This window comes from Anas platyrhynchos, chromosome 8, assembly GCF_047663525.1.
Source record: "Anas platyrhynchos isolate ZD024472 breed Pekin duck chromosome 8, IASCAAS_PekinDuck_T2T, whole genome shotgun sequence".
NCBI classification, from domain to species: domain Eukaryota; kingdom Metazoa; phylum Chordata; class Aves; order Anseriformes; family Anatidae; genus Anas; species Anas platyrhynchos.
This window is the reverse complement of record NC_092594.1, coordinates 14,103,529-14,127,500: the sequence shown is the minus strand read 5'-3', so window position 1 is coordinate 14,127,500 and position 23,972 is coordinate 14,103,529. Positions and strand designations below refer to the sequence as shown.

Here is a 23,972-nt window from a genome sequence, read left to right as displayed (position 1 = left end):
CTTCAGTTATCCTCTCCCAGTGTTACTGGATCTCAGGCCTTTATTTGTTCCAAAGGGATTGCCAGCTTTGATTTTTATTTTTTTTTATTTTTAGTGAAGCTTTCTGACAAGAATGTTTATTTCCTGCTATTAAAATTGTACTTGGCTGAAATATGTACAATATTGATAAATGTTACATTAATGTGTACAAAATGTATGTTTGTGCAACTCAACGTGAGCAGAAGCAAGTGGCAGTACGGTGCTGTGGGAGGAAGGACAAGCAGATGGTGACAGAACGCGCTCTTTCTGAGTCTGTGGTTGTTGCTGAGTCCAGATGACATGAAGAAGTAGAAATCTTGATTTGGTTTACAGTCGGATATGTAGCAGGGTGAAAACTATTTAATTTGCAATTTCTTTCTAGCAGTTTAACCAGAATACATGAAATTAATTGTTGGATGTTTTCTTCTAGTTCTACCCTTCACGTTTCGTATTCCTGCGTATGGTTAGCCTGCTTGGAGTTAGGGAAGTGGTATTTATAATGATTAGGTGCTCTCTTTTTTCACGGAACCATGTTTCTGAGATGCTGTTGTAATATTACCTAAATAAAATCAGAATTATAAAACAAATCTTTATTCTTCACTTTCACTAGTGTCTGAGTGACACTGGGTGGAAGAAAAATCAGGGAAGATCAACTGCAGATAAGCTACTAATGTAGCAGTCTACATTTGAAGAGCTTCTAGTTAAGTTTCTTAACAAGTGTAAAGTCCAAAATACGTGGAATAGCCTGAGGAAGAAGCAGAGCATCTCTACCACTACCACTGTAAATAATCCTTGCAAGAGAACCATCAATACCCTTAGGTACCACTACATGTCATTCTGGGCAATAAGCACTCTAGTGGTTGCTTGGAAAGGGGAAGAAATCCTCACAAACTGTTCTCAAAGGACAAAACCATTGAACAGCTTTTGTAAATGGTTACAGTTGCTTTATCTCTCATCTCTTGGTCCTTATTCTTTCCAGAAGCCTGCAAGATACTTCCAGAACCAAGACTGGTAATTAAATTTCAAAATGCTACAGAATAGCAAAAACAGGGGCCTCAGAGAGGAGGTGCATTTTATGGTATGTAATGAACTCCTACCTCTCTGACCAGTCTTTGTTCCATGGAAATGCAACCTACTTGTTTTTGTTGATCAATTATATTTATAAAACAGTTACCACTTCTACTGTCCTTCTCCCTGCTGTTTGACTGTGTATAACAACACAGGTACAGATCACCTTTTTTTCAAAGTACTTAGATTGGACCAACTTCTTGAGCAACAGTTCTTCAATGATACCAGGCTTGGCAAGATGCTCCTTCTATTTCAGACCTAAAGGAAGGACTGAAAAGCTTCGGGAGCCCCCCCAGTTGCACCAAGTCTCTGCCCTTCGTTTGATAATCGGTCAGCGCATTACAAAGCAGGACAGTGTGAGCACTGATGGTTGGTTTTGTGTTAGGTGGAACTGTGAACTGTGGAACTGGTATGAACTTAGATATGAGGGGCTTAAAATGGGGTATTTTAAGAATGTAACACAAGACTTGTAACTGTGGTCTTACTGTCACTGTCTGGATATTGTTTGTTTGATTTGGTATTTTTAAAATAAACCTTGGCTACTCAAACTATTAGGTGAAGCTGCACATTTCAATACAACTGCAGATTGTGTTGAACGTTTCTGCTTCACGTTGTTCCACCTTTCCTTCCCTTTCCCTCCAGTATCGGAGACCCCTATGTTTGTGATTCAAAACCGAATCCTTTTATCTTGCACTTACATTCATTATTCATTGTGTATTGTCAGTGGATTGCTACTTCAGGCTTGAATTAGAGATAATTAATCTTAGGGAAGCACTTGTAATTTTACACTTTATGAAGCACTCGTGTCTTAGCACAGCAGTGCAGTGGTGACAAAATGCTCCTTGTTGCTGTTCAGTGTCTCAATATTTGTGTGCATTCAAGTCTTTATTTTGCTTATTTGTCTGTAGACTTACGTTGTGGCAGGCATGTTTGTGTTTTGCTTGAGAAGAACTTTTGTTAAGTCATCTTTCCTTTATACAGCTTTTTTAAGCAGAACTAGATTAAATTGACATTTAAATGGTAAGGTTAAAAGACTTCTATTCTTACTACTGAAGAGGAAGTCTTGGAAAAGTGCTGGAGGAGTAAGCGCTCCTCTTCAGAGCAAGAGGAACGAAGCAGGCTCCCACCTTGGCGTGTTTTGAAAGCGGTACCATGTGAAGGAACACTGACACATTCATTTTCCTTCAGAAGCTGAGTTAAATCAGTCGTTGGTAATTGCGCAAATACCGTCTGCACTTAGGAGCTACGGCTTGATGTTTTCCATCTGGTGGTGAAATGTTTTTCAACCTTCTTGCTCTGCGCAGTGCTCTCAAGGAGCAGGAGCAGTGTGTGAGCATCTATGTCAGAAGTTTTCTCAGGAATTTCATTTCATGTGTTGCAACCTTTTTGTTTAGCTTACACATCTGTGCGGGGAACAGTTTGTGTTCTGGATCTTAAAATAGCTGAGAAATAGTTCTAAAAGTATGGCTATCTCCTGACAGTACTTAAAACTGATATTTCTAGAATGCCAAAAGAATACAGTTTCAGGAAGAGCTTTAAAAGGTCCTCTTACATCTCTTGAGCTGTTTTTGCCTAATTGTTTTCAGGAATTAATTGCTAAATAGGGCATGGCACTCCTCAAAATGAGGCTTTTGATTACACTTTGTGAAAACGGATGCATCATAAAAATATTTAATATAATTTTTGCATATTAATAGGCTTTTCACAGCAAACATAATTAGTTTGTAGAAATGTTAATCTTACCAGAGTCCTTGAAAACAGAAACCAGGGAAGAGTAATTAAAATTTTAAATAAGATTGCATTATACTCCATGCAATTTGTATGGACTAGAAAAACACAGCTACAACCTGCATTACCCCGTGATCCTGACCTTGTAAGCGGAGTCAAGAGTTAGCATTTGTTGTTAGTACAACTGATGGCCAAACCGGCTGACCAAAATGCAGCGCTTTCCATTATTAGCCAATTACAGCAATGCTAGTAATTGTAGTCTAATTACTGCTAGTGCCCGGCAGTCGATGTGCACAGCCCTCACCCTCCTGGCTGGTCCGGGGTGTCCCCAGCGCCCCGAGCTCCTCGTCGGGAGGAGGATGCTGGGGGTGGCAGCTCCTTCCTTCTCCGCTACCAGCTGCCCCCTGTTCGTTTTGACATGCACTTAGAAGATTGTTTTTAAGCTTTTAAACTCTTTCACTGTGGCTTCCGTTTTGTGGTGTGTGTTGTTCGTCAGTGCTGAACCCTTTTGTGGTGCTGAAGTGCAGAGGGTTTGGGTTCTGCTCGCAGTAGTTGCCCTGGGAGCTGACACGGGTTTGAGCCTGGGATCCAAGCGGAGCGGCTTGGCAGACTGGAAGGATAATCTGATCGGGAGGAGAGTCGTGCCAGCTGTTGGATGTGATAGGGCAGGGGTTCCTCAGATGCCATGGACTGGATGGTGTGTTTTTATAATTTTGTTGCTGGAGGAGGTTAACGTCCGGGAAACTGGAATTCTGGATTTTTAGGAAGAGGTCTGTTCAGATTAGATCTGGTCCAGAATTGTAAATGTTCGGATGGTCTGTCTTTGTAAGGATCTCATAAGACTCAGGTTTTTCTTGAACTGTGTTATTTTATTCATGTCTTAAATACTAAGTTTAGCTGAAGCTGAGACAGATTTGCCACTGGGCTGTGTGAAGTGTAGCAAAACTGGAGGGGAGTCATGTTAATAAAACTTACGTCTGACTTTTCCTGGGATCAGTTGCTTGGCCTAGCCTATGCTCTGTGACAGCTTAATAACGAACTAGAAATACTGGGAATGCCAGCCAGAATACCTGGACAAAATTTTGTCTTTTTCTTCCCTATCCCTTGATGCCAAATCTTTCCTAGTTCTGTGCATAGGGCTTTTCTTCTGATACACCTCTCTGACGGGTCATGGTTTACATCCTTACTAGAGGACTAGTTTAAAAACAAACAGAATGCTCACAATGCTTGTTTGTTTAGGTGTGTTGGGAAATACTGCTCGTATAGGTAAGTCTGTTGGTAAGCAGGTGTCTTGTATTTTTGTATGGGTGGTGATGGATAGGTTACATGGGCATCCTGTTGTCTGCTGCTGTTGCTCTATTCCTTTACAAATATCCATCTCTTATGACAGAGAAATGAGAATTATTCTCAATGTAGGATAATAGCATCTAATTTCTACCTTTTCACATTTGAGGAAGGTCCAGAGCTTGGAAGCAGCCCTCATCTGCCACGTGCTCTGGCAGCCTCTGCCGAAGTTGTTATACACATAAGGTCGATTAACCACCTGTGAGGGTTTGGCTTAGGTCAAAGTATTCTGTGCTCAAGAACAAAGAATCAAAATGTGTGTTTCCAGTGTAAACCCAGTAGAGAATTAAAGTGCTTGGTCACTTAGAGGTAATCTGCAACGACCTGGGAAGTGTTTGTGGAATTTGCCCATGGTTAAACTAGCAGAAATACCAGGTAAGGGATTGAGGGAGGAACTGAAACTGAAACAGTCATTAGAAGGTCCAAACTCCTCTCTCTTTTCCCCTGCCACGTTGCAGGTCTTCTGTTTTTAAATCTTGAAACTGTGTTTTGAATAATTTCTCTACACTGCATGACCAGGTAATTTGTGTACAATTTTCAGATTAAAATTCTGTTTGCAGCTTTGATTAGGCTCTGCGGTATGTTGGGAGTTCTCCATATCTGCACCTGGATCTCTGCATCATGGATAAGAAATGTTATTATCTCATTATCAGGCTTAGCAGACATGCACAACTTTGCCGTGCCCCTGTACTTTATCCCCCTGCTACTCAGTGCACACTTCCATTGATTGTTTTTGGGAGAGGGAGGTGTGAGGTTTTCCTTTTGCTGGTCTCGTAGTTTACTGGCAAAGACATTTATGATCTCCTGCCTTCCAAGTGCTTTCCCTGTTAATGTGCTACCTCTAATATTTTGAAGTTTCCGAAGTATTTCCTAGAAAAAAATATTTCAGTCCTTCATGACAGTAGCAGGTGCTAGGACTTTTAGTCTATTGTCAAGGCGATTAAAGAGCAGTGCTTTTTCATTCAGATTTAAGATCTATAGCAGATGCAGGCTGTTTCATCTCCTTCACTAAATGTGTTTTCCCAGCCTTAATAAATAAACTCTTGTCTTTTGCATCAATGCTATTTGCCGTTTAATACCTGTACCTCTAATTTCACATATAGTACTAACGCTTTTCTTCTCTTACATCTGAAATTGCTTTATTTCTTAGTGTTAGCATTCCTTTCTTGTTACTTACCCTGCTGTGTGTCTGTTATATCCTCCTCAGCCTCCTCCTTGAATAATTACTTGTAGCTCAGTCTGTTTATTTCCCATCATCCTGGCATTAATATACAAGTAGTTGTGAGATGTTTTATTCCCTTTCTTGGTAGAGTAGTTTTGTTTTCTCCTTTCATTCCTTCTCTCCTGTTTCTTCTTTTTTCCCCATCTCCAGGCTTGGCATTTCAGTTCCTGACTTGGCTGTCTTTTTGAGAAAGCAAGTCTTGCATCCACTGCAGTCAGGTTTTTGTGTGTCAGATCCGCGGGCAGGAGATGAGATGGGCTTTCAGAGGGGAGCAGCATCTAGACAAGAGCGTATGTGCTCTCGGAGGGCTGCGATCCGCTACTGGTATTCTTCTGTGTAGCTCCACATCTGGTAGGCAGGCCTGTCCGAATCCACTTCCTTGGATTCCAAAAGTAATGTGGAATGAGAGAGGAAGGATTCACTGGAAAAGCAACAATTTGGTCACTTCTAAGGGGGATTTATCACTTGGTGGCACTATATGGAGAGATGCAAATCTGAGAAAGTAAAGTGCAAAGGGAATCCATGGTGGTAAAAACAGTGAAAATGGAAAGAATTTAGGTCAAATATAAATGTGGGTAGAATGAGGATAAGGACTTTTAATGACAGGAAAAAAATTGCTGCAAACAGAAATTAGTGGAGGGTAACGTGGTTAACCGTGGAAGAGGCAAAGATGAGATCCATTGCAGAATAATTTGGAGCAGATGGGAGGTGGAAAAAAAATGATGAGCAAAGGTGCCTAACTGTAAAAAGCTATAAAAGTCAAGGTGACAGATGAAAAAAGTGCTCTAGTAAACAAATTACAGAACCCAAATCGCTTCTTCCCTTGCTGAAGGGAAGGAAATGGGAGAGAAAGAATCAGAGGTGACAGTGAAGTTTTGATCCTGAGGGAGTAAAAGTGCATGTGTTATTTAAAACAAAAGGAGGACTAACAAGAGATTAAGAAAGGCAGGCATGCTCAGTCCTAGAAAGAATCTGTCTCTTATAATGGTGTGGTAGCTGTGGGAGAAATAGCTGACACTTGGACCATCTTGAAGGAGAAGTGCTGAATTGTTGCCATGTATTTCAATAGATATGCAGAAGTGGTGGCTGAATTTGTGGAGAACCTGTACTTCCAATCTAGTTGTTCTTATGAAAGGGTTAAAAGTACTGATATAGCACCAAAATCAGTATGTGGGCGTTGCAATGTTTACAATTGCACTAAGGGCATTAGGAGTATTTCGTATTACTGTATTATATTTTGCTCCTGTGAAACTTGAACTGCTCTATAGATGCCATGTGATAATAACGATGACTCAGTTTGCTTTTTTTAATCACTTAATTGTCTTATCTCTTGTGTGTAGATATTTGATTTAATGGATGCCAAAGCCCGTGCTGACTGCATAAAAGAAATAGATCTTCTAAAGGTAAAAAATACTTATCTTGAATAAAAATGCAACCATTATCAAAGTACATTATTTGTTTCATAGATACACCTGACATGTCCACTGGTAGCTGTGTAGAGCTTTACTAAATCTCACTTAAGGGATCTACAATCTATAATTGCTTTAAAAGTTAAAATAGAGAATTCAATCCTATCGAAAAATGTGTAACTTCTCAAGTAGAAGTTTCTACTAAACATGTGATATTGTAGTTAAGTGTCTTGTGTGCAAGAAAAAACTGATTTCAAAAATTGGCCCAGCTGTTTCATCAAGTTTTATCATACTATTGCACAGATGCATTGAAAGAAAAGATCCTTTAAAGTACTGACATGAATCATCGTCTCGATCCTAAAACTCCACCATGTTCTTGCAGGCTTGCTGCATGTTACTGCAAAATGTTCGTCTGTAAATGCTTTTCATAAAAGAATGTACCGTTTGTATCATACTATATTTCAGGTGTGTTATTTGCCTAAATAAAAATGTTTCATTCATAAAATATAAGACACTACACTAAAACATGCATTGTAAATCTTTTCTTAGCAACTGAATCACCCAAATGTAATAAAATACTATGCGTCATTCATTGAGGACAATGAACTGAACATAGTCTTGGAATTAGCTGATGCTGGAGATCTTTCTAGAATGATAAAGGTAGGAATTGACTTTTAAAAATTATTATTGCTAAAAGGTTTCAGTGTTAAACTTCTTTAACTTCTCGGTCTGTTTGCTCACTGGTGGTTTGAATGCAGTTAAAATGGCAAAAACTGTGGAGAAAAATTGAGTATTTGTACTGACTTTTTTATGTACGCCCAATACTGATGCTTAACAAAAGTATTTTTTACACTGTTAACTATAGTGTAAGTGCAGGTGAGGACATCACTAGACTTAATTATATTATTTTCTGTGGGGAGAAAAAAAAAAAAGCTAATTAAAAGCACTCTCATCACCATTTAGAAGAGTGCTTTTTGATGGCTTTCCTGATTTTGGCACAACTGTGTTTTGTGTTAGAACTTTCTGTACTTTATGATAGTCTTGAAAGCAGAGGGGGCTGGTGTCACAAGGCAGAAGTGATTTTCTCTGCGTCTTGAGCTCATACTGCTAATCACTTTAGCAAACAAAATAATGATTGAAATGGAAACCACTGCATGGTTTTGTAGGCCTAGTTAAATATGTTATCTTGAGATTAGCATATTTTGAGAATGTATTTTGTAATTTGGTTGAAATCACGTACAGTGAACTTGCGGATAAGTGATTGTGTGCTATAGGTTAGGTGTTTTTTTTGTATTCTTAAGTGCCAGTTCTTTAGCTCATTGGAAAAAAATTATCTAGGAGCTGTTGTATGAACTTCATATGCTGAAACTTGCATTAACTTTTAATCAGCTTTTTTTTTTTAATCTTTGTTTGTCATCTGACAACCACCTCCCCTGTTTCCCTACCCTTTTTCCACTGGGTCTTGGTTTTATTAAGTCCCTTTGGTGTACTTTCTTGTGTGTGCACCAACTTTATTGTTGTCAACATAGTGTAAGTCAGGGAACAAACACCGCCAGTCCATTAGCATTCTCTCAGCAACTGCCAGGCACAGAACAGAGTTGTGCTGTTTTGTTTAGGACCTACATGAATGGAGAATGTTAATTTCTTCATTAATGACTCTCATAGTTATGTGTGTTTTTTTGTTTTTGTTTTTTTTTTTTCCTTTGAGCTTTTTGGAGAATGTTCCCTTCTAGATTGATAACTGTAAGGTAGGACGGTCAAAATTGGGTTCTAAACGGGTTGACAAGGTTCTGTTAATATTTATATCCAAATCTGATATTTTTCTTCATCTCATGAATTATTAATTCTGTGGGCTTACATTTCATAAAACATAAAGGAAGGTTTGTCTTTTCTTTGCAGTGTTCAGTTTTGACACAACAGTTATTAATATGAGTACTCTGTGACAGATTGCCTTATGGCATGTCTGGTCTTATGACCCATTGAAGCTTTTTCTGCCCTCCTTCTCCCCCCTTCTTTTTTTTTTTTTTTAATCCAGTGTGTGAATAATGGCTCCTTCAGTGCAGTTGGCCTCATTACACCTTGTCCAAGTCGGTGGGTATTTCTTTCAGGCTCGATCTTGGAGGCAGTTTGTGATTCTCCTCTTAACACAGGGATCATGTTTAATGTAGCAAACTTAGATTGCTGTTTGATGTTAATGACAGCCTATCAGGCTATTATTAAATATGTATGAGGTGTCACAATGCACTCAGTCTTCATGCTGCTTGTGGAGGAAGTGATTTGGTAGACTATTTGGATGATATCAGCGTTAAGTGTGGATGCATCGGTTACAGTGTCTTTTGAACAAAATAGTGTAAAAATTGCCTGAAAAATAAAAAATATGTAATGGGGTGGAAACTTCCTAGCAAAATATCTGCCTGTCACGTTACAAAGGTCAGTAACTGTGTTGTGTTGGTAAAAAATAAATAAATAAATAATGAAGCCATGCTTTGGTTTCCAGTATTCTTGCTAGTCTGCTGCTTTAAGTTTGTTGGAGGATGTCGTGACACCCCCAGAAGAGTGGTTGGGTATCTGGCTGCTGTGTGATTTGTAGAAACAAGGTTGGAGCATGTTTTTGAAATTGTAAATGACCACAGTTTGAATGACAGTGAAACCACTGCGAATGTCAAGGAAAACTCCTTAACTGGTTTACTTGGGTATTTGTTATGACATTATTGGCACATCGGAGAATGCTCGCAAAGCTGCTGTGCCTCACAGTGCACCTTAATGAATTCTTTAGTTCTTCCCTTAATGAACCACGTCGTCGCTGTCCGGCTTTTATACTGTCCCTCTTGTTACCTGTGAATAATACTCTCTTTGTCCCCACTGAGTAGACAACTGAGGAAAATCACTTGATGTATTCATACTGAGGACCAATAATGGATTCTAATAGAATTCATAGAATTTGCTGTATGGAGGAGAAAAAAAAAAGTAAAAAGTTGTGCATTGGCATTTACGAATCTCATAATGAAATCAGAAGCATCTCATGCGTGCTCTCTCTTCTCTCCCTGTGCCCCCCTGCCCCAATTTAATCCGGTGATTGAATAAGAATCTCACTTTATCCCTGCCCCCCCGGATGTTTCATCTCTCACAGAAATATGTTTCTGTACAGCCTTTGTTTTTAACAGCCAAATCCTTGACCATGTCACGTTAGTCACCCAGAAGAAGAGAATTACTGGTGTCTGGGAGATACTCACTGGGTTATAAACTTGGTTTGGCACTGGAACATAGAGCTGGGTACTGCGTAAGTGCTGTGTAGAGATGGGGGAAGAAGGAAAGAGCAAGTCTAGATCGCTGGGTAGTATTGCAGTGAAAAGATGGCAAATAAACAACTGCTGTACCTGTTCCCAGTTGCTTATGGTTGTCAGGGTTTGTGGTCTCCACTGTGCAGTGTGGTGGTCTGAGGGTGATGCAGCTCCCAAGGTTACAGGTAGCTGATGGAGCCCCCGGGTTGCCTCGTCACACCACCTCCTTGCAGTGCAGACGTGTTGTAAAGCAGGGCTGGGGCTTCATCTCCTTTCCTATTAGTCACAGCTCTCTTCCACCACAGAGACGGGTTGAACAGCGTTCTGTGGGAGCAAAACTGCTGACTTGGACAGGATTTTTTTTTTTTATTTTTAAGCAACAATTGATAGATATTGGATAAAGTAAATGCCATAAACAAAAAAGAATCTGCTAATTGCATTAGCCAAGAAACCACATTAGAATGATTCAGGAAAAAAAAAAAAAAGCAAGCTTGTGCTAAACGTGCTGAAATAATATAATTTCAAGTCTTGCAGAATAATTAGGATGCTTTATTTAAAACTAAAGTTACTAGGTGTAAGAAGGGATGTTTTGAAGACACTGCAATGTTTGTTTTAAATATGATCAGCAAAAAGCTCCTAGGTCTATTTCCTTTTTATAGATTTTTTTTTTTTTTTGGCAAATAATCTTACTACACCAAAAAAAATGCAAACTTTAAACTGAATATGTCAACCAGATCTTAAGGAACTAAATCATGTTTTGGGAGTGAGCTTGAAAGCTTTCATCTAAAAAGTTGAAAATCTGTTAGCTAGCAGCTTTGTCAAGAAATGGGGAAAAAAAAAAAAATCAAATTCCACAAAATGTCACGTAGGCACTTTACACACTGCTCAGAGAATGCTTTAATGTATATTTTTTTCAGGGTTAAATTTAAAAATAAAACACTACAATTACCTAAGTTAAATAGGCAAATATTTTGAAACAGGAAAAATTTGTAAATGGTATAAACTTCATACTGATTCCTCTTTTTTTTTTGTTTTGTAGTTGGGAACAGTGTATTCTTTGTCCTTATCTATCTATCTATCTAGTTGTGCGTGCAGGGTGAGTGTATATATTTGGATGTTTGTATATTTATATATTTAAATGGGACAATTTAAACAGTGATAGTTATTTCCTTGCAAGCAACTGACGTGTATCTAAATCGCCAGTTGTGGCGTTGCAGTAGCTGGGCCTCTGCTTAGGCAGGTTTTAAGTCTCATTGATTACCATTTTGATGTTTCACCTCTGATGGATATTTTGGGCTTCCCCGTGTGAAATAGCATCAGGCAGCTCTCTTCTCCACGTGGCCTGGGATGCAAACCCTCCCTCCTCTTTTGATGCCAAAAGATGTTAGCAGTGAGCTTCTTTGGAACTCATTGGCAGTGCTGAAGGTGTACTGCAGGCTTTTTGGTACATTTCAGAGCACACATTGGCTCTAAGTTGACTTTGTTTGATTGGAAGAATGATATTCTGTGCAAGCTGACCACTTCAGAGTGTGATTCTGAAAGATGTATGATTTAGTAGAAGGCTAAGGAAAAGTGCATTATGCTGCCAAGGTGTGGTTTTTTTTTTTCATTTGTTTTAAAATCCAGTAAGCATTTCTTCTGAAAAACTGTAGCTCTCATGTAATAAAGCAGATATAAAACACAGAAAGTGGACTTCTCTTCGAGTGATGGCCGTGAAAACTCACCCGAACTGAAATTCTTTGAAGAGAAGAGTTCATATTGCCCAGCAGGAATTGCAGGAGCACAGCAGCCCAAGTGGTGAATTCCCATACACGCAGAGCTGCACGAACCTCTTGCATCTCCTAGTGCCGGCAGCACTGTGTGCCACCCGAGTGACTATGAATGCTTCAATCTATAGCACAGGTGACCGAAATGAAATTGTTTTGCCAGAAATAGCTTTTTCCCAGATGCTTTGGATGAGCGTAAACTTTCCTGTCCTTTGAAGGGTATTTATTCTTTCTAAAAGCAGAGAGAAGGGAGCAGTCTGAGCAGAACGCAGACGAACGAGTACATGGGGACACGCAGCTGGGCGCTCCTGGAGCAGGGAGAGGATCTGACTGGGACTGGGGAAGGCAAGTGAGCTGGGACTAGCTGGTGAGCAGTTCGTGAGACAAGGTAGGCTGGGAAGTGGCCACACAAGGCGTTAGAGGCTGAGGAGTGTAGGAGAATGAGAACAGGAGTAATGCACTGGGAGAAATGGGAGCCCCAGTGCTGAAGATGAACACAGTGAGCCGAGTGAAGGACCGACTGTTTCCAGAAGGTAGGACAGCCTGTGCGGGGACCCTGGGCAGACAAATGGACTGTCAGTAGGTGGACAGCCTGGCTGGGGTAATTTGGACAGGCTGGGGACAGGCAGTGATTGCAAAAACAGAGAAAATGTGTTGAAGAGACAGGAAAGGGGAGGGGGCAGGTCTGGGACGGGGGGTAGAGGAGAGGCAGGCTGCGCAGGAGTTACAGATCCCCCAGAGGTAAGGGGAGCACAAAGAAGAGCCTGTCCTGCAGGGGTACTGCCCTGCTAAGAGTGGAAGGGGACTGATGGTTCAGGAGTGCTGCTGTTCTGCTGCTGTCAGCAGACGTGCACGAAGTCCGCTGGCGTACCCATCTGGTACCTCCTGAAGGATGATGCTCTGTTGTGCAAGTTGCTTGGTCAGCTCCAGCACTAGCTGTGGCTGTAAAAGTGCCAACTCTGGGAAGCTGCATGGAGCGATATGATGGAGAGCCTGCATCTCTGTTGTTATTTTTATGCTTCTTTTAAATCCAGGGAATTGCATATAACCTAAGGAAGCAACACTGAATCTGCAAAAGCAGGCATTCAGACCTAGCGAATTATACAGCTGAGTATCTTACACTCCAGCAAATCACAGGTTTAGCTCTTCCTTGACAAACCACTGTTCTGCTCGGTGTTAAGGATGCAGCTACTCTGGGTGGGAATTATGGTTGTGCAGTGCGCGCTGTAATTTGTTGTGGCTGCGCTGCCGCCTTTGCTGTGGCTGTAGTTTCCAAGGCAGGGAATTAAAGGAAGACAAAGGTTTCCTGGTTAATGCAGTTGAATGCTGTTCCAGAGACTATTCTTTCTTACTGCCTCTGGTACTGGTCGTAAGGGATACTGTATAAACCCCTTCAACTGCTTTTTTGATGGGAACTGTAATTGCTTATTCTGTATTTCTGATAATCAAGGTAGAACCGGGGTTTGATTTGTAGAAGTACTGAGCGTTCACAGCTTCATCTGATCTGAGTGGAAACTGTGCTTTGAAGATGAACTGTTTCATAAAGCTAAGTATGTTGAAAAGGAGGTGCTCAAGATTGGTGCCAAAAGTAATTAACACTTTTGATCTTAATTCTTTGCTCCCCATTCTAGTCTGTAAAATAGGGATATTACTATCTCATCAGTTTTAAGGCCATTTGTGAAGATAAACCTCACGAAGTTTATTTCATGAATTTGATGTTCCAAGGATGTGTATCAGGAAGCTCCCTTCCCCAGTTTATATTTAATAATAGGCTTTGAATAGTGCACGCTAAATAAAGCCTTGAGACATTTTGAAACTGCTCATTAACTGAGTGTCATGAGTGAATGAGAAAAGGGTCTTTTGAAATAATAATTAAAAAAAAAACAACAACACAACTGAAAACTGCTCGCACACTCTCGGGGGAAGAAAGTCTGGTGGCTTTAATTCTGAGGGTTTTTATACGCATATTTGCATCCAAATGCTTGACATCGTGATTTTGAAAGAAGTATTTTTTTAAAAGTAGTTTTTAGGCATTTTTTTTTTCATGATAATGATGTATTAGGACTGGCAAATGCAAGTTTTAAAAAGTGTATCCTGACTTGTAGCATTTTTGTTTAGCATTTGCTTATGTTTTATAATACAAAGCAGTTTAGCATCTTTGTGAAAGTATGACATTAATAAAAGCATCAAATATTTGCATTTTTTCCTCAATATCCTTTCATTTTGTGCCACCTTTATTCTTAGGTTGTTTTTCTTGTGTGGGCATTTTGGAAAATATTTGGAAAAGACAGCATCACTCAAAGAAGCACATAGTACTGGGGATGCTCTAACACAGCATTTGTTACATAGAGACCAAAAGATCAAAACTAAATGATTATTTTTTAATGCCTTTTCTTAAATGCTAAACTTGGGGCTTTGAACCAGTCAGGTTAATTTTTGCCACTAATGTTTTTTAAAGCCACTAAAAAGCTTTTTCTTAAACTTTTTGTTGTTGTTGTTGAATTGAAAAAATGTCTCCTTACTCAACTTGGTTTATGTGTGCTAGTTGTGTAGTAAGTAACAACCGAGGCTGTTCCCAGAGGAAGCAGAGTCACTGTGAGTGCAGCTGTACAGTCACGAAAGAAAAAGGGAAGGCAGAGCCGTGTCGGGGCAGGGAAGCTGCTTCTGGTAAGCTCTTGCTCCCCGTACATGTGCTGTCCCCTCACCTTGCCTCTGAGCTCGCAGGCGAGCAGTGGCAGCAGGTAAGGTACCTGTGTGTGCCAGGGGAAGGAATGCTGATGTCTGCCTCTGCCACTGGGACAATGAGAATAACCGGGCAGATTTCCTGCTCAAATCAGCGCTGTTTTGTCAGATGGACAGTCCCCGTCTCGTAGACAGTGTGCCTGAAGCTATTGTGTAAGCTGGCTGGCATTCCTCTCAAGGCGTGTAATGGTGTCAGTCATCTACGTGCAGTTAACTTGGTGTTAAACTTCCCTGCTCTGTTCGGATAGATCCAGCTGCAGCAGAAGTGCTTGGGGTGTTTCATCTCCGCCTTCACCCACTGCAGCAAGAATTGTCTGCCTCCCTGACTCTTCTTCAGAGAGAAGGGCGAACGGAAAGGTGTTCCTAACCAATGGTTCTTAGTGCCTTTCTTGTCTGAGATGTCCTGCAAACAGTGCTGGAGGATTATTTTTAGGTTTTCACCCAGTTTCTGCAAATTTTCCTATGTCAGTGTTTGTACTGTGTGAGTAACTTGCTGAGAACGGAGAGAGGATTTCAAATTTGTCTGCCTTATTTGTAGGAAAATGAAAAACCAAAACAAAAACCTTAAAATGGTAACCTCTGTATTTACTGTGTCATGCCATTGCTTTTTATTAGGAGGTAGAGTTAATGATTCAAACACAGATCTCACATCTTCATGCTGTACCAGGTTTCCCAAGGGGATTTATTGGAGAGAGATGCATGTAAACAAACACTGTTGAATTTAAACATGTGGCTGTGTGTTTTGAGAAGCCCTGCTCAGCGGTAACTGCAGGGACAATGAAAATGATGCAGTATTAGAAATTGTATTCTAGTGGCTCTGCAAGTAGATCTGGTTTTGTTAGGTGATCTTGATCTCCAAACGCTCTGTGTTCCTTTTTTTCTTTTTTTTTTCTTTTTTTTTCATGAGCAAACCCATTAGGTGGAACAGAGTGACTCTAGGTCAGGTAAAATGAAACAAGTCCTTGAAAAGGCAGTTGGATGGAGATAAATATCTATCTTGAATATATCTCTCTATATATTCAAGTGATTTTGGTCAGAGCTCTGTAAGGGATCACAGTTCAATCAAGAATGTTACTAGCAGTCTAATTAATAGATTATTAGCATAAAAATATATACTAAACATGGAAATAACAGAATTTTGACTTGTATTTTTCCTGCAATATTTCTGTTTCTTTTAAGTAGATGTCTTTATTTTGATTGTGTGTGAAAGGAGAATATGTTTGAGAAGTTTGTCTCTTTTTATTTATTTATTTATTTGTTGTTAGTCTGTTTCTCCTTGGGGGAGGGGCGCACACTTTCCTTTTGGTAGCCTGGCATTCTGCTGAACAGAGCCAGACAAAGCTCCTGGGACACTGCTTTTGTGCTAGAACTGTAGAACCTTTTAAATAGAAAATAATTTGTATAGAAACTCCATTTCTAGATGTGAGTCTCAGAATCATGCAGGTGTTGCTATCCATCTCTACCAGTCTTTTTTGATCCAGAAAACCCACGCCAGTTCGTGTTTGTTCCTGTGGCATTGACAAGGAGACTCCTGCCTGCACTGCCGTGGTTTCCCACTGCGACTGCACAGCCTCCTCTGCCCTGTCTCTGTTCTCTCCGAGCCAGCGGTGTGCCCAGGTGGCCAAGAAGGCCAACAGCATCTGGCCTTCATCACAAATGGAGGGGCCAGCAGGACCAGGGGAGTGATTGTCCGCTGGTGACACCTCAAATACTGCACTGAGTTTTGAGTCCCTCCATACAGGCAGGGTATTGAGGTGCTCGGGCATACGCAGGGAAGTGCAACAAAGCTGCTGAAGGGACTAGAAAGCAAGACACATGAGGAATGGTTGTGGGGACTTGGGGCTACTTAATTTGGAGGAAAGGAGGCAGACAGCAGGCCTCATCTCTCTAACTACTGGAAATGAGGTTTTAGAGAGGAGGGTGTCAGTCCCTTTTCTCAGGTGACAAGTGTCAGGACGTGAGGAAACAATCTTCAGTTGCAACAGGGGAGGTTTAGATCAGGTGCTAGGAAGAATTTCTTCATGGACAGTGGTGAGTCCCATCCCTAGAGGTATTTCGGAGATGTGTAGATGTGGTGCTAAGGGACATGGTTTAGTGATGGGACTCGATAGGTCAGGTTGGTGGTTGGACTTGGTGATCTTGAAGGTCTTTTCCAACCTAGAGGAATGACTCTGTGATCCTACATTTAAAAAGAATCCCAAAGAAACGCAAATAGAAGTTTCTAAGAATGTCGTTATGTGTTAGGTGGCAATTCCTTCCTGCATCCTTTTCCTCTTGATGAAGTTCAGATACCTTCCCAGAAGTATGTGCTTGTTGATTCACCGCGTTCTGATAAGTCGAGGTAATCAAATAGCAAAAAGTAACTTCATGATTTTGTAAGCCACCAGTGAAGTCCTGAGAACAGACACAGTTGCCATCAGAATGTGAAAGAAGGAAAAGGGAATTTCTTTAAAGCAAGGAAATGATCATTCCCTTTTTACTTTTTCCCTAGATTCTCTCTTTCAGAAGGCAGCTCTAGCCTAGAGCATGCACAGCAGCAAGACTCAGGTGAATGTTCTTCTGGGCTAGTTTGACACTAATTTAGGAGCAGAATTTTTTTTTACACTGACTCTGTAAAAGCTGTTCAAATAATCAGTTTATCATCTCTCTGGAAGTGATGTTCACAAACCTCTTCATTTCTAGAGTCTAGCTTTCGTCTTAAACCCCCATTTTTTAATTCCTTCCCCCCCCCCATGTTTACTGAGGTATAAACCAGCCTAAATCATACCTTAAAATTCTGTGAGATGCTACCATCAGAGCTGAACACTATATATATATATATATATATATATATATATATATATATATTTTTATATAAAGCATGGCTACTGAGGAATAGGCAGCCATACCTGAAATCTGTAATTTTACTGAAATCTTCTGTTCTTTGTCCATCTGCAGGAAATCCTTAGGTTTCTTACCAGAGCCAGACATAGTAGCCCTGCATACTTCCTTTAGATTTATTCTCCCAGATGCCCTTGTTAAGCCTAGATAAGACCATTTGCTAATTGCTGTCACTTTTGCTTTTGGAATTTGACCTTTAAAGCATCATTTTTAGAAACCCAGTATAATTCCATGCTTTCATATTGACTTCAAACTTTTTCCCCGTCTATCTTCCACTTTTTTTTCCTGTCTCCAAGAAATTGAATGGCATACGCTGTTTATGTGCAAGGCAGCTATATTTAACTGTACTAGGATGGAAACATTTGGAGAATATTTCATTTTTCTTCTAACAATTCATTAGGGAAAACCTGGAGAGTTCTATTTTCCCATAATGAAACTGCTCAGTAAGACTGTAAAAAAGGGACAGAAAGACAAACTGGTGATATAACTTGCCTACCTTAAAGCTCTTTAAGGCATTTGAGTAGCAAATCTACATGCAGAAAAAAAATCCCGTTATATTAAATGACTGAATTGCAGTTTTATCTGTACTGACATTGTGAAAACTCTTCTAAGCACCTTTTTGTGATTCCATTCTCAACGATGTAGGTGGAAGTTTCATGGGGTACGGCTTTTGAAATGGCTTGTTCGTGCTAGGAGACAGTCTGCTGCGTGAGCATGCTCGGCGTTCTCTATTTACCTGTTAAAACACTAGCTTGCAACACAGCCCAGGTTTTTAATGCACATACACTAACAATTTATTTTTGCCCAGTTTCAACAATGTTGAAGCTGATCTTTCACCTCAAACAGGACTTAGGCTTTTTTTAAATGTCACACGCTAGAAGGTCAAGGATCAGCGGGACAACAGGACTGCCCCGTGAGCCTCAGATATGTGGAAGAAGCAAGAGAATAGGAAAACGCTGAAGATGAGATTAGTTCAGAAAGCTTTATGTCAGGGCATGCTTCTTTAAGGTCAAATTTGAAGAGGTGATGGTAACGTGGACTACGAAGGGTAACTTTTGATTGCATGGACCTTAGACTGCTTAATACACAACAGCACTAGGCAGTGAGCTAACACTGAAGTGCTCGTGGTGCTGCTGTGCCCTGCTACAATGACGGATGTTATTCTTTTGCTGTTGTGTCTTTTGCCTTTTGGCTTCTCCAAAGGAAATGGAGAAACCTGCAACCATTAGAACTGCATTTTTCATTGGAGACTGTTTTAAAATAAGGGAGAGAGAGAAAAGCATCCTGCTTTGAGTGCAGTTAACACATGCTATATGGATTTAATTATGCTGTTTGGCATAAAACAGGTGTAAATTTGACTGTTTCCAATCAACTTATATTTCTTGTTAGAAGGTAAGGGTCCATCAAGAACGGGATTCCATTTCTTCATTGACTTTTCCAAGAACACTGTGTACTGGACTGTTTCCTAGAAACATACAATTTGTTTCAGCATCTAGTTTTTGCAAAATCAGTCCTTCCTAGTGGTGGAGACTTTTCATCACTGTCTTGCTTATTGGTGGACAGTAGCCCAAGAAACCATTGAGAATATATATTTTGATGAAAAGTAACTAATTACTACACAAAATAATGTTCAGTGAATTTATCGTGAACATATAGGCATTTTCGCTTGTATAAATTTAGAAATAATCCAGTGTCTTTGTTCAGTTTACATATTTTTAGCAAACTTAACAGCTCTCTTTGACATCCTCTCTAGATGGATAAACATACAAAATCTACAGGGCTAATAAGTGATGTTTTCAGGAAGAGAAGTTATTAGTATCATGAAAAATGGTAAATGCTTTCAGTAGAATGAGACTACATCTTAAATTGTTGTTATGTTGCATGCTGGCACTGTAAGAACTGAAGCAGATTTTGTAGTGAAAGCCATCAGTGTATTTTTAAAGTACATAGGAATGGAAATCCATAATGGAAGGTATTTGTATTTCAGACATTTTGTGAATGGTGTTTCATCACTGCTTGTACTTAGATTTCAGTTAAAATAAATAAATAAAATCAGAATGTTTAAATAAAATACCTAGTTATAATTATGATAATTTCAGAATGCATTTTAAATCAAGGAACTACGCTTTCATGTGCACATACTTACATGTATTGTGTGTTTGTTTTTAAATGAAAAGAAACCTGGTCTCCATCTTCCTGTTGACATCAAACAATCCTCTGATATGCAAATCCAGCTATGGGGAGAACAGATACACAGGGCTTGTTTGGATTCAGTCCAAGACTGAGAAAATTATATTTAAACAAGTAATTTATATTCTTTGCCTCATTTAAATGAAAATGCATTTTCAAAATCGTCCCTATAACTAAAAACACTTTGGTGAAATTTTATGATCCTTTGTATGACTGATGCATTTTACAATAGCTATTTTAAAATCATTTTTCTTGTACTCCTGCACGTCTCTGTAATGTGTAGATGCAGCTGTCAACTTCTCAGTGGCACATTTGAACATAGCATATGAAAATATTTTTATTTTTCCAGGGTAATAAATGTTTGTTGTATGAACTTAGGGTGTGTATGATTGTGAAGTGTGTATGTGTGTGTACACACACTATTAAAAGACATCTAGGTATTTTTCTTTCTATCTAAATTAATTAATGCTGTTCATGTATTTCCTTCGTCAGCTTAAATCTGTCAAAATAAGGATTCTTTAAAAAGAGACAAAACGAGCAACAGTTTTTCAGTCTTCTCACCTTTAGCTGCAAAACTCATAATGATCAAACTTGCACGTTTTGACATTGGCTGAATTCCAGGTTTTCAGTATGTATTTTAGGAGGACTATATTTCAGTCCCTGAATATTATATTTGAAGGTGATGTGTTTAGCAGAGCATAATTATGTTTTACATAAGTTTTAACAGGCTATTGAACTGCTACCAGTTATTGGGAGTGGTTGATTTTACGTGATGAAAAATATTTGAACAAGAGTTTAATCACTATGAAATTTTCAGAAATAGGCAGTACTCCTTCAGTCCTAGAAACTTCAGCCATGCATAATCTGATCTAGTTTTAGGTGATCTTTCTTGGTGATTTTGTGCCACGGCTATTTTTACTCTGTTTGGACAATGAGGACATGGAAATTCAAGTTGGTGGAAGGAAGATGGTCATTTGTTCTGTGGTCACTTACTCTGCACTAGGCTGTTCTGACCACATTAATCCTGCCCTGAGAACAGTTGCATGCCATGTAAATCCTTCTTTTTTGGGGAGGGTGCTGGTGCTGGTGTGAGAGCCTGGGGAAAGCGCAATTTCATTTCACTAACCTCAATTGTGGCTAGTATGTTGACTGATTTTAAACATCTATATTGATGAAATATGTTGTAATACTTAAGGAAGAGGCTTTCTGTGTCAAGAAGCTTTCAGTAAACCTTTCTAATTAGATTGTGAGCCTCACGTATTTGATTTTTAACTAAAGGATTTTCTATTTGTATTTCTTCAGCCACTTTATGCAAGTTTTAAATTGTAATATGTATTGACTATCTTTTTTTTTTTTTCTTTTTCTTTAAGCATTTTAAGAAACAGAAGAGATTGATTCCTGAGCGAACAGTTTGGAAGTACTTTGTTCAGCTCTGCAGTGCGTTGGAACACATGCATTCTCGTCGTGTTATGCATAGAGGTAATGGAAGATCCAAGTTTTATCTTTAGTAAAACTCTTACAGTGTGAAAATGAAGCTGGTTCAATGCAAGTTACACCAAACACCAAATAATTGTAATGGAATCAGTTTCAACAGCTGACACAATGTATGTTTCTGTAATGTTTGTTAGTAACAGCAAAGTGTGGCAGAAGTTGGTGCTTTGTGTTTCCTTGGCTGTAGTCAGCATTTGTTTGCAGCACTGGCTTGTGATACGTAGTTTTCAAAGTAAGGGATAGTTGTGTAGTCATGCACATAATGGAAATCTTGCTGCTGCTTCCTCTTCACTTGCTCAATTTGATTTCCTGGCTCTTACTTTCTGTCATGTTTTTCTATATTTATCCATTTTTCCCTAGTGTTTTCTTTTCTTTTCTTTTTTTTTTTTTTTACCAAAGTATTTACCTCCTGCCATGCATCCTTGCAGTGATGTATTGGCCTTTCTCCCTTACCTGCTGGCCGTGAGCATTTTCTCCCCTTCTCTGCTTCTCTCTGCTCTTTCCAGTCTGGGTGTCAAGTACCGTGTCCCAACAGCCCCTGTAGCTGACAGCTATCCCTGTCGGGTACTAAATCTCCTCTACCCATTGTAATCCTCTGTGCTGCTGTCTCCTCCCTATGTTGTCTTCATTTTGCCTTATAACTGAGTCAAAGGAAACAGATTGTAGAATAGTTGCTTTTCAGATGTAGATTTTTTTTTTTTTTTTTTTTGCCTTGGAAATCCCTCTAGCTATGAGATGCAAGCTATATATGGGTTGTCTCTCTGGGTTCAGGTGAAATTAGATGTCTTAGGTTATCGGCTGCCTTCTCCTGGGATGCAAATAGCTGCCTAAAAGCAAAGTTTCTCAATCTCTGATGAACTGTGCCATTTGCAGCCAGAGGTGCTGCACCCTTTAGCAAAATAAACTTGGATGTGCCCCGGCAAATGGCTTTCCCTGTTGATTCTCCTTTTCTTCCCTATGCATTTGTACAAAGACCTGCACGTGCAAATTATACAAAGAGAGGGATGTAAAATTACAAATTCTTTCTATAAGATACAGATATCTCACCAGAATGCTTTCTGATGAAATTAGTTTATTTCAGTTTATTTTGGCTGAAATACTACCTTCAGAGTTTCTGGAAAATCTATGGTTATACACTGAATTACCCGTTCTGTAAGAAGATAAGGGTACGGTTAAGGTAAACTCTTCTCTTTTCACACTTAAGTGATTTTCTCTGAGTTTTGAGCCCCAGTGTGTGGGTCCTAAACTCAGTAAGAGCTGGGGACGCTTGCCAAAGAAGTAGCAGGTCAGTTTACTAAGACTAACAGTTAGGTACCTTGTTAAAAATCATAACACAAAAATCTTTGCTGTAGTCCCTAAAGGATTGGATTAAAACTTAAACTGAATATTACTTGTGAAAAATAATCGTCTGGGGTATACATTGTTATTTTTCTTTGTTTCTACTTCATTAGCCCAATTCCATTGACAAGTTCAAATAACCATTCTCCTGAGTAAAACTTTTCTTTTGTTTTAATGCCTTCTATTAAAGAGAATCAGCTACCTATTTCAAATAAATAACATCTTGCCTCTGCGGGTAATCTGATCAGCAAAAGTGATGAAAAATGTGATTTACAGTCCATGAAAACATGTTTTGGACTGTTACGTAAAGCATAATAAGAAGTTTTCTAGTTCTAATGGTAGTCCTTATAGATAGTGTACATAAAGAAGTAACAAGCTTTGCTGTATGTGTTTCTGTGATTATGGGGTGGATGATGTGGTATTTAGTGTTGTTATTGTTTTTTTTTTTTTAAATGTTTTTCACAGCTCTTAGATTTGTTGTTTGAGTGATGCTAGGACTATTAAAATAGTTAATTTAAAATTCTGAATAACGGATTCCGTCTTTCTAAAAGGCACTGTCAGATTTTGTTAGTATTACCCATACTTAAAATAGCTCTTCTCACAATCTCATACTGAGTTTTTAAATTCTGTTGTTTATTTTCAGATATAAAGCCAGCTAATGTGTTCATTACAGCTACAGGGGTAGTAAAGCTTGGAGACCTTGGACTTGGACGATTTTTCAGTTCCAAAACCACAGCTGCTCATTCCTTAGGTAAGCTTTTCTGAGGGGGAGGGGAAGGGAAGGTGGATTTTTATGTAGTAGAAATACTGTGGCCGTTCATCGGAGGGGAGGGAAAAAACATTAACATGCAGCTAATGCCATCTGATAAACTAGAATGGGCAGCCGTGTTAATGCAGAAAAGCTGTAATGCTGAGGTTGTGTCTCTTTCAGGCATTACAGGTTGCTTTTTTTTTTTCTTTGACTCATTTAATGTATGTTCTTGACTCAAAACAAATCTTCGTTATAGTAGTGTTTCCTAGAAATGATAGAAAAAAATAAGATCAATAGTACTGATGTGTTTTTTCAATTGAAGTGAACTTCAATCTGTGTTGGAAAGCATATAATTGTTTATGCCTGTATGTTGTATGGTAGTATTGAAGGCATGTTAGTGATGCTTTTTGAAAGGGCTGAAAGACAAACTTCTGTTTAAGCTAAAAAAAATAATAACTTGATTAGTTAATGATCAGCTTGGGAAAATGTCCACAATATAGTGATTGTATTTTTCTCCTTTTTCTCCTTAAAAACACAAGATAGAAATGTGGAAAAACTATTTTAATTCATTTACAGCTAGTATCTGGTATCATTTGTATTATGGTAATTGTCTAAAAAATGTTTTAAGGTTTACGTTTCTCAATTTATGCAGAATAAGTTGAGGAGAGATCCGAATTAGGCTTTATGATCCACAAAGGTTTTTCCTTTTCCTTTTTTTTTTTTTTAATGAAAGAAAAAAGATTT

General features: G+C 39.2%; 1 protein-coding gene across 2 annotated transcripts in view; it reads left to right on the top strand.

Moving 5' to 3' along the window:
• Positions 1–23,972, top strand: part of NEK7 (NIMA related kinase 7) — a 66,480-nt gene that overhangs the window by 17,732 nt on the left and 24,776 nt on the right. For both annotated transcript variants that reach the window (XM_027462474.3, XM_027462475.3), the window contains 4 exons: positions 6,721–6,783; positions 7,339–7,449; positions 21,019–21,127; positions 23,121–23,228. In XM_027462474.3, the coding sequence (XP_027318275.1) occupies positions 6,721–6,783; positions 7,339–7,449; positions 21,019–21,127; positions 23,121–23,228 (391 nt within the window). The remainder of the gene's footprint in view (positions 1–6,720; positions 6,784–7,338; positions 7,450–21,018; positions 21,128–23,120; positions 23,229–23,972) is intronic.